General features: G+C 35.1%; 1 protein-coding gene across 2 annotated transcripts; it reads right to left on the bottom strand.

Annotated features, from left to right (window-relative positions):
- Nucleotides 1-1,043: 1,043 nt before the first annotated feature.
- On the bottom strand, nucleotides 1,044-7,942 carry LOC121321125 (B- and T-lymphocyte attenuator-like). 2 transcript variants are annotated; one of them, XM_041260028.1, is made up of 6 exons: nucleotides 7,671-7,942; nucleotides 6,531-6,866; nucleotides 5,289-5,336; nucleotides 4,347-4,448; nucleotides 3,982-4,016; nucleotides 1,044-1,286 (listed from the first exon to the last, which is right to left on the bottom strand). In XM_041260028.1, the coding sequence occupies exons 1-6, from the start codon at nucleotides 7,930-7,932 to the stop codon at nucleotides 1,176-1,178; spliced, it is 894 nt and encodes a 297-aa protein (XP_041115962.1). In that variant the 5' UTR covers nucleotides 7,933-7,942; the 3' UTR covers nucleotides 1,044-1,175. The 2 variants fall into 2 exon arrangements, with proteins under 2 accessions (XP_041115962.1, XP_041115961.1); XM_041260027.1 differs by lacking the exon at nucleotides 1,044-1,286 and having other exon boundaries at nucleotides 3,749-4,016.
- Nucleotides 7,943-10,324: the final 2,382 nt, after the last annotated feature.

The raw sequence follows: 10,324 nt of genomic DNA, 5'->3' as shown, positions 1-10,324 counted from the left end.
TGCACTGGTATTTTACATTGAACAAAAATACATGTTAATAATGTATCTTAAATTGGCATGTTATAACTATTTATAGGAATGTGCATTGATCAAAACTAATGGAAATGCAGATGTGATTAGACTTTGTGGAAGGAGCATCTCACCAAAAAGTGAATTTGGTATCATAGCCATAAAAATATAGAGCAAGTGCTTTTCTAGGTACTTTTAATCTCTGGCTAGGCCACTGAGCTTATGGTTTTCAGGATAGAGAAAGGAGACAGATCTGTGTTCTTAATTTCTATGCATTAAGGTGTCAAAGCACTACAAGTACCTGGGTCCATTTCGATATGAATGGACCAAAAAAGCTCCCAATAAACCTGGACCTATACAGTCACACCCACAGACACAACTCCTCAGAAATACAGAAAACGAACAACAAGTTTGAAAATACAGGAAACATAAAATCTACCAATTAACATCATTGTGGTTCGGACCCTTCTGATTAGCTCCCTTTATTGGGACTAGCTTTTTACTACAATAACTTTTCAATCAGTTACTTTATTGATACATAACTGAGTGATTCCACTGTATAAATCAAATTGTTCAGAAATGCAAAACCAAACAGACCATGCCTAGCAGCCTATCTTTGGAATACAAATGTTTAATTCATTCAACTAATTCCTTCTATCAAAATATTTTTGGGAATACTTTTTTTGGTAGGCTGTCAATAAGTGTAAATTGTATGGTTCAAAAAGATTGAAAAAATCTGTCAATTCTAAATATAGAACAGCTTCAGGTGGGTTACTCATATGTAACGCTAGCTTGGTGGTATTTCACACAATCATTGCTATTATCAGCCACCAGAGGGAGATAGTCACACAATGAAAAATGAAGAGGCCAGGCATTTTGTTTGTTTGTTTATTAAAGAAGAATAAGGACTAAACAAACACAAAAAAGAGCAATATTTGAATATACTTCACTTAATGCTTAGTATAACACCTTTATTTTTATGTAATTTAACTGATCATATTATTGCATTATCTGAAAATATAAAACAGCACAGATGAATTTAAATGTAAGCATTGTAAGCAATTTTAGTGTATGTTCCATTAATAACAATGCTATTACTTATTAATTACTTATTAATTAATGTGAACTAAATATGCATTACTGATTTCATAAGAAGAACCCTGTAGTTAAACAGGCTCATTTTCATATTCATCAGAGTCAGAAGCTACTTTAGTTGTATCCTGTTGACGTTCAGAGACCGGTTCTTGGCCACCAGCATCATCTGTAGGGATCCCAGTCTGAAAAGTATGAGCATTACAAGTCCTTCATTGAATTCAGTTTTACATTAGGCCTGATACTGTAAAACGTTAACCCAACAATGAATATGATGCAATAATAAATAGCCCTGCCCTGCATTGCACTGCCACCTATCGTTCACACAACACACTACATCCCCTGATTATCACAACATAAACTATGACTCCAGGCCCTTCCACTTTAACTAACACGACCACAATTTCAAACTGAACGGATGCTGAAAAGTCTTGTAGGCTACAAATTAATAGCACAACTAACAAAAACTAATTTATTCATTTCTTATTTATTTATTTATTTATTGTTTTTCCTTTCTTGCTTACACGTCTTGCTCGATCTAGCCATTCACAGCTCGGTTTATGTCTTCAGAGTATTCCAAAATTAACACACACATATCTTCGTAATAGTCCCATCAGCAGATCATTTACACTTTATCAATGGGGATGGATCCACTCCTAGTCGAAATGTTTGTCATGTAATTTATTAAGTTTATTCTAGTATTTTACATTTAGCACTCCTTAGCAAAAGCAAGTTTAGCAAGTACAAACTTTAGCAAGTTTGTATGCAAATGAGCTCTACCCTCTTTGCGCTTTCACGCGATGTGATTGGCTCTTGTAATGCTAATCTGGGAATATGCAAATGTCATAATTACAAGAGCCAATTAAATCGCGTGAAAGCACAAAGTGGATGGGGCTCATTTGCATACAAAATCCAGATTTAGCTGACCAGTTAAATATTTAGCTAAATGTTAAATCTTGATAAGAGATGTTGGCTTCTCCACTCGTTTCCCTTGAAATGCCTTATTGGGCACCAACTAATTGAAACATTGATACATTTACGCACCTGAATATAAAAACCCCATGGTTTTAAAAACGAGGTGGCCATCCTGGGGTTTCTCTGTCTGTCTGACCTGACTGACTACTTGACTGTCTGACTATCTGACAGACTGACTGTCTGACTGACTGACTGTCTGTCTGTCAGACCTGACTGACTGTCTGTCTGTCTGTCAGACCTGACTGATTGACTGTCTGTCTGTCTGTCTGACCTAACTGACTGTCTGTCTGTCTGTCTGTCTATCAGTCATGCAGCATTTGGAGTTTGAAACTGTGAGTAAGAGAGTGAAACGGACCATTAAACGGAGCTTCCTGGCAATAAATATTGGTTGAATAATGAACATGACGACTTCAGTGTTTTAGCCTGTTGGTAGCCAACTGGAATTTAGGGACTGAAACCAAAGAAATACATTGTGATTCTGGTTTCTCACCACATGGAAGTTGGTTACTTATTCGCGGTTCCTTATTCGCGGTATAGCTGACAAAGCATAATCGCTCCCTCTTTCAAGAAAAAAGACAATATTAATTACAAATCTGTATCAGCAGTAGCAGCACCCATATATTACCTGTTTGATTTGCCCCATTAACCCCTTAGATGCTTTGCTCAGGTATACCCTAGCTAGGTTATGCCCCCTCTTAGCAAAAACACTAAAGGTTTTAATGAGCAAGCCGTACCCTACGAGCAGCAGAACTCCAAAGTGTAACCAATAAAAACACACAGGAATCCCTTTGCTTTTACTTGTTGATAAACGGGGTCCAAATTGTAATGTCTTAGTTACAGTTACCCGATTATATCAATATGCAAAATAAATACATACATAAAATAAAATATAATAATGAATAACAAAAATGTGTTTACTGTTTTAAGTAGGTATTTAGTTAAACTGGGCTCTTACAGGCAAAACATGTTTTTGTAAATACTAGACTGCAGTTGACTAATATAATTATTTTAATGTATTTATTTGAATTGATTATCTTTTACTTATTTATTATGGCATTGTGGTTGAGTTTATATATCTATATATGTACAGAAAATCTAGCGTATCAGTAACAAAACTTTTGACCTCCTCTGTCCCATATTTTTGACTTCTAAATCAGGAATATATATATATATTTTTTTGTCTTGACATGGTGTATGGATTTACGTATTTCCTTGCCTCGTTTCCTACACTGCTGAAGTTGGATTCTTCGGCCTGCTTCTTATTTGGCCAGCTTAATATCTAGTGAACAAGGCATCTAAGGGGGGAAGGGGCAAAACAAGTGGGTAATATTTACACCGCTAATACAGCTTTTTAATTAATATTTTAGTTTTTTGTTCTTAAAAGAGGGAGTGATTGTCTTTAAAATGGAACCAAAACATTTATTCAGCAAGATGTGTAAGTGAGTTCAAAGACACAGGAAAATGGCACGCTGCTTTGTCAACTACATTGTAAATAAGGAACCGGAAATAACTGACCAACTTCCAGGTGGTATTGTAAAGCAGCGCAATTCACACAGCTTCTCTGAACTCAACTGCGCATAAGCTTTACATTGAATCTACTCCAAGGCGCTTTGTTAATCGATACCTTATTGAAGTAACTCCTTGTTAAAAAAAAAATAAAACGTGCTGAAAATGCATTTTGACAATAGTTTATTGTACTATCAGTACACTATAATGGCAAATACTATAATAAAACTAATGGGGGGCACAGTCTAGTAAACTGACATTCCTGACATTTGACCCATCCAGAACAAACAGGTAAAGATGTCGTGCGTTATGCGGTCGCCTAGGTAGAAGTATGCTATGGCTTGCAGTGGTCTGAGTGTTCATGTATTTGTATAAAAGGTAGTTTAACTGATACAGTACCATTTCCTGATCCTGTTTCTGTTCATTTTGTTTCCCTAGAAGGAAGAACATAAATTGAGCCCGTTCCATACTTCTAAAAAATGATTATGATCATTGTAGCATGCTTTATGTAAAGATATATTTACATTTACCACTGATACCTTAAGATATACTAATCTTGCTTTCAGTAGTTTCACCACAAAAAATATTGATTGCAAAGACTTATCACATTGCATCATTTGCATGAAGCACAAATGGACACTTTCTTTTTTACATTTTGTTCTCCCAGGTATCAAAAAACATTATATTTAACTTTAAAGTCAGTACTGTAAAAGCTATTAGGTACAATTATAGTTCATAAAATCATTAACAAATGTGGTCCTTACCTTTCAACTTCTGAAACTCGTAAACTACAAGCATGACAAAGGCTGCAGCAAAAACAATCATCAGGACAAAGCGGCCAATGGTCAGCAGGATGGTAAGTACTTCTGGAGTAACCAAGACGATGTAGAAATAACAATCACAACTTCAATATACACTGGATTCTGCATACTTCATACTAATACTGCTTGCAAATATAATACCTGGAAAAACTGCTTTGTCTCTAAATTTGATTTAACTCAATGTAAAGGCAAGCTTGTGGAAAGTTACTGATAAGGAGACATTCCTTATTTGGGTATGATATGGAGGTTGTTGGTGTCTTGTACCGTTCTGTACTAATATCTGGGTCTTGTAATCTCTAGTAATGTATCTTATTAGCAGGGCGTGCTGGTCACATGCATGGATTGTGAATCTGTTTATCTCAGGAAATTAAAAAGGTACAGGAGGGTAACAAGCTGTACTGGAGAACAGTTGAAGAATGATGTTAACTACAGGTTAGGCATGTTAGACCAGAGAAAGAAGAGGAGACTGCTAGACTTTGTCATCTTTTTTGTATTATCTGTAAGTGTTATAAAGTATTAGTAACTCACTAATTGTTTAACCAATCCACAAAACAAGACTCACACCAGTGCGCCAGTTAACACAAACAAAACCCAGAGCAATTCATTTAATGCTATATTTTCCATAATTACAACATTCTGAAAAACTGCAAGCATTATGACCTGTGATTTATGTTTTGATATTGATAAAATTCCTATTTTTCTAAAAACCATTTCTTTGTTAACAATGATCTTTTTCTCAGTTAGTCATTTACACTCTACATTAAGCTCGTAAACACACCTGTCTGTTAGAATCACACAATGATAACGCTTGATAAGCAACACGAAGTTTTACAAACATAGGTGTAGGCAGGACTTATAGTACAATGAGCAAGTTTAAACACATACCATGATGAGACCCCGGTATACAATCTTCAGTTGCAGTTGGATTTATTTCTTTAAAAAAATAACATAGAAGTAGATTCACATGAAAAGAAGACCAGTGATGTGTGGAAAGGATATTACCTAAAATACCTCTTTGTCCTCCTGATTGATTACATTTGATAACATTAACATATTGTATGCACTGCAGTAGTGCCATTGACACATGGTGTGATGTGACTACAGAATTGAGTGTTGGAAAGCTGGTATAGGGACCAGAGAATGCCAGGTATGGTCATTCCTGGTATAGTACCATACTTTATCTCTACCATAACAAAAGCATAACAAACTCACTGAGATATTAAAAACACTGCCACTGACCTGTGAAAACACATTTCCGGGACCTTTCTGATTAAAAGCTTTAAGTACTCTGTAATATTTCCATCACCATTTCACATTGGGATGGTACACACACTCGGTTAATGATTAATTCACGATGACAGTAACTTGTAGATGTACTATATTTTACTGTAAAAGAACCCATTACTAATTACCTGTTATATATATATATATATATATATATATATATATATATATATATATATATATATATATATATATATTAGATATTGAACTATATACATATAATTACAGTCTCAGATAATTGAACTATGTTACAGCATGCTGGAAGACACAAAAACATGAATTAAAATTTCTAGTGTTTGTCAATTCCTTGAAATGTTTCTTAAATGGCAAAAGGACATTATTTGAGGGGAGGTAAATGCAAATGTAGTATTTCCTGTATTTAGCAGCAGACAGGGTCTCTGTATTTTCCACTATGGCCAAATTACTCACACTTTGCTTAATGTATGAGGTGGGCAAAAACCCACAGTGGAAAGTCAGGGCCCCAGTGTTTGATGCCAGGCACTACGATACACCCATCGTATGGTTTGGGTCAAGATTAAAATATATTTGTATATCAGTATGTACCACATACAATTTAAAGACTATGGCTCACAGAACTGAACTCAGTGGAACACTGAGAGACCTGAACCTGTCTTGTGTGTATAGTGCCTGTTTCTTGTCAAATGCAAATGCAATTAGTGAGAAATGCCAATACTTTTGATATGTTATGTTTTTTTTTCTTCAAATATTTACATCAGATGACCAAAACTAACTAACTAAATAACAAGTTACCAAAAAGACTAAAGAAAGCTAACAGCACAATAACAACGTTGCAAAAATATAAAATTGAAAGTTTAAACTCACCTGAAACAGATACTGCAATAGAATGACTCCACTTGCTTTGTGCTTCACAAGGGTGATTTACTGAAGCTTTACACCAATAATACCCAGCATCATTTGAAGTGATATTGTATAAAGTGCAAGAAGATATTCCTGCATGTTTGTTCAATTGATGCCAGCCTATTTCAGTTCTGCCTGTATCATCCATTGAAGTGCAGGTGTCCCTTTGTTGCTTACACCATGTAAAACTGGGTTGTTGTTCAGTGTATTTTACTTTGCAATATATTGTCAGTGATGGCAAAGCAGAAACATTTCTAAAATAATCGCAGCGAACAATTTCAGTATCACATGGATATGGTTCTGTAAAAAAAAAAAAAAAAAAAGCTAAATTACTTTAAGTCTTTATCTGTGTGTTTTACCAAAACCTGAAAAAAGAGTTCCTTAAAAATGAATGTTGATATACAACCGATAATTATAAACTTCATTTAATATATAAATTGCGATCAGCGTCGAGGAGGCTATCCTGTAAGCGATGGTGCTCCACACTCTCCATTTCCTCTCCATTTCCTCGCCCTTGTCTCCCGCTAAGACACCGCTTGGCAGGAGCACCTCCGACCATAGAAGGGCCTCGGTCGCCAGTGGCAGGCCCTGTACTCCCCGCTGGTCTCCAGGGGAGCTGGGGTCGTGGGATGGAGGGTGCTAAACGGAGCACTCGCGTAAGGGGAGATCCTGCTTCACTACGGACTCGGACGCCGCCTGCCCTTTCTGCGCTCAGTCTGAGTCAGTAGTTCACATTTATTTTCTTTGCGCCAGGCTGCAGCCGTTCTTCTTGTTTTTAAAGAACCTTCTGCTGCAGTTCTGGCTGCATTTTTCACCTACCCTCCTTATTTTTGGTCACCCTGTTCGTGGCTCCAGCAAGGCGAAAAATCTCTTTTGAAAACTCAATTCAGGAATATACTGTAAGCAGTAATATAATAACTTACAGTTGTATATAATATATGAACCACATACACTATGTAGACATACAGTATGTGAACTTTGACATAAAGCGCAATGAACATGAAACAACGATTAAACTAATTCTATATCTATCAATGCTAGGCTGCTTGAAGCATAATAGTGGTTAATTAAAAACTGGAAAAATAAAATCTTTTGAAAACTCACGTGAGACATTAACAGTAATAGAATGCCCCACACTGCTAATCCCCCGGACATCGACAGCCTTGCATCGATACTGTCCGCTATCATTCAAGGAGATATTGAAGAAAGTGAGGGAAGAGACAGCTGAATGGATGCTTGGTTGATTCCAAGAAGTTTCAACTCTTGCATTCAGTGGTTTGCAGTCACTCCCAAGTATTTTACACCACGTCACTTCAGGTTCTTCTTCACAGTAGTTTACTGTGCAGTTTATTGTCAGAGTTCTCATAACAGAAACATTCCATGCAATATTTCGGGGCACACGAACTTCAAGGGAACATGCAGAGTCGTGTCCTAAAAATTAAAGAATGTTAATGATATTCATCCCCTGCTGTAAAAATAACAATTGAGCCGTCAGTAACATGACGATCTAGATCAACGAATGGACTGCAGACTGTATGATGTAGGTCACTTGCAATTCTATATTATATATTGATATATATATAGGCTATATATATATAGATTCTATTATATATATATATATATATATATATATATATATATATTATATATTTTATTAATAAGTTAAAAAAGCACATTCTTTACAATTTATTAACAGTATCAGACTGCAGGTATATAGACTCCTGGGAGCACCTGTCTCTCTTTCCCTCCAGGTGTTAAATACATGATTGCATTTTAATTCTGGCACTGCTATCCTGCAGAGTAGCAAAAACAAAGATAATTGTCTTCAATTATTTGATGCTAACAATGGATAAAATGTCCAAAACCATCAGTCTTTAACAAAATAAATGTGTAAATACATGGACATGTGCATTTTTTCTTAATGACCAGGGTAAGCTCATGAAGTAAGACTGCAGGATATTCTATAAATCCATATGCTGGGTGCATTTTATTAATTTACCGGTAATAAAAAATACATATTTTTATTTAAAAAAAAAAAAAAAAAATCAGCTGAATAAAGAGAGCGATTTTACTCTGAAACCTGAAAAAATTATTCCAATACATATGTATTCAAATATTTTCAGATAATAGATTCTTAAATACACTGCTATCAGAAACATGTCTAAAGTTTGCAGATTGTTATTGGAGATGCTATCATTTGTATGATGCTAATGCTTTTTACAGCGTTTTATTTCCCTTGATAATCTGTGCTAGATTGAAGCCTATTAGTTTTAAATGTATGTCCTATGTGATTATAAAAGTGTACAGAGTATCTGAACATAAGAAAACTAAACTAAACAGATATAGCTACCAATTTAAGCATTAAAAATCTTATAAAACCAAAAGCAATGTGTTCATCCTGTCATTACTGTCTTGAACAAACCACAGTTATTTCAGTTAATGTTTTTAGATGCTGTAATCACTTAATTGGGCTACCATGTACAAGACATATACAAAAATGTGTACAAATTAGTTCAAATTAAAATGAAGAATATTCAGTTCATGTAATTCAACAATATTGAAAAGTACGTTTAAAAAAAACCCCTAAAATGTGGTTGATGTATCTCACCTTCCATGCCAGTTAACCAAAGCAGTAATGCTAGTCCTTGTGCGGCACCATTTGACGACATTGTGAACAAATTCAACTAAAACTGTGTTTTCTGCGCTTCTGTTTAAGTCAAAGCAATTATATACAACATACCACGAGTCAAAAATTTTACACAGGTTTTACATGTCTTAACCTCATAACCCTCACAAGCGTCATATGCACATTCATTAACCATAAAATGATGTTGTGGTTTTCTACATGTCTTTCCAACAGCAAAACTGTTTTTCATTTACCAAAAATAACATCAACTTCACTATTCTTCTATTCATTCTATTCTTCCATATGCAAAAATGTGTGATACATTGCATAACTCAGGCAAATTGTTATTTTAGTTTCAAGATGATCAATGCAATAATATAGGTTATTCTATGAAAATTTGGGGTAAAAAGAAAATATTTCAGATAAATGAAATGTATCTGAAATATTGTAAAATACACACACACACACACACACACACACACACACACACACACACACACACACACACACACACACACACATATATATATATATATATATTATATATATATATATATATATATATATATATATAAACAGCCTATATATAAACAGCCATCCTGTTGTATAGAAGAACAGAATGGTGTGTCAGTTATAGGTATGGGCCGTTTTGTAAAACAAAGAAGCAGTAGACTGGATTTGCTAACAGACCCCCACAAACTTAAAAACCGTGATGATCATTTTGCAGTCCTCCGCTTTTCATCTCGATCTGCAACTGCGTCTTAGTTTCCATGGTCAGTGTGAGCAAACAGAATGTGTCAATGCGAGTTGGTTAAATGTGTGGTTTGGCTTTTCTCTTGTTCAAAGCAAAAATATAATGCAAGGACCTGAGCAACAAAAATAAAGCAAGACCAGTAGTATAATCTAAAGAGGCATGTCATATCAGTGAAGGGTTTGAAAACATGAATAAAATAGAAATGTGAAAAAAGATCTATATCGTTGATATAGCCAAAGGTTTGAAAGAATGTAGCAGTAAAATGGTTCATGTTCTCTGGAGACGACCTTTGAAGAAACTCTACTGAGAGAATCTGTGTCAAATCATGTGGCAAAAATGGCGGCCGGTCAGAGGTCTACAACACATCTAGCATGCAGG

The sequence above is a fragment of the Polyodon spathula genome, chromosome 9 (assembly GCF_017654505.1).
Source record: "Polyodon spathula isolate WHYD16114869_AA chromosome 9, ASM1765450v1, whole genome shotgun sequence".
Classification (NCBI taxonomy): Eukaryota; Metazoa; Chordata; class Actinopteri; order Acipenseriformes; family Polyodontidae; genus Polyodon; species Polyodon spathula.
This window is presented reverse-complemented; position numbering and strand designations above follow the sequence as displayed.

Coding starts and splice junctions, on each gene's coding strand:
- LOC121321125 (XM_041260027.1), bottom strand. CDS start 7,932: ATGAGAACTCTGACAATAAACTGCACAGTAAACTACTGTGAAGAAGAA. Junction 6,867..7,670: donor TATTACTGTTAATGTCTCAC/GTGAGTTTTCAA, acceptor TTTTTTTTACAG/AACCATATCCATGTGATACT. Junction 4,449..5,288: donor TATACCGGGGTCTCATCATG/GTATGTGTTTAA, acceptor TGGTTACTCCAG/AAGTACTTACCATCCTGCTG.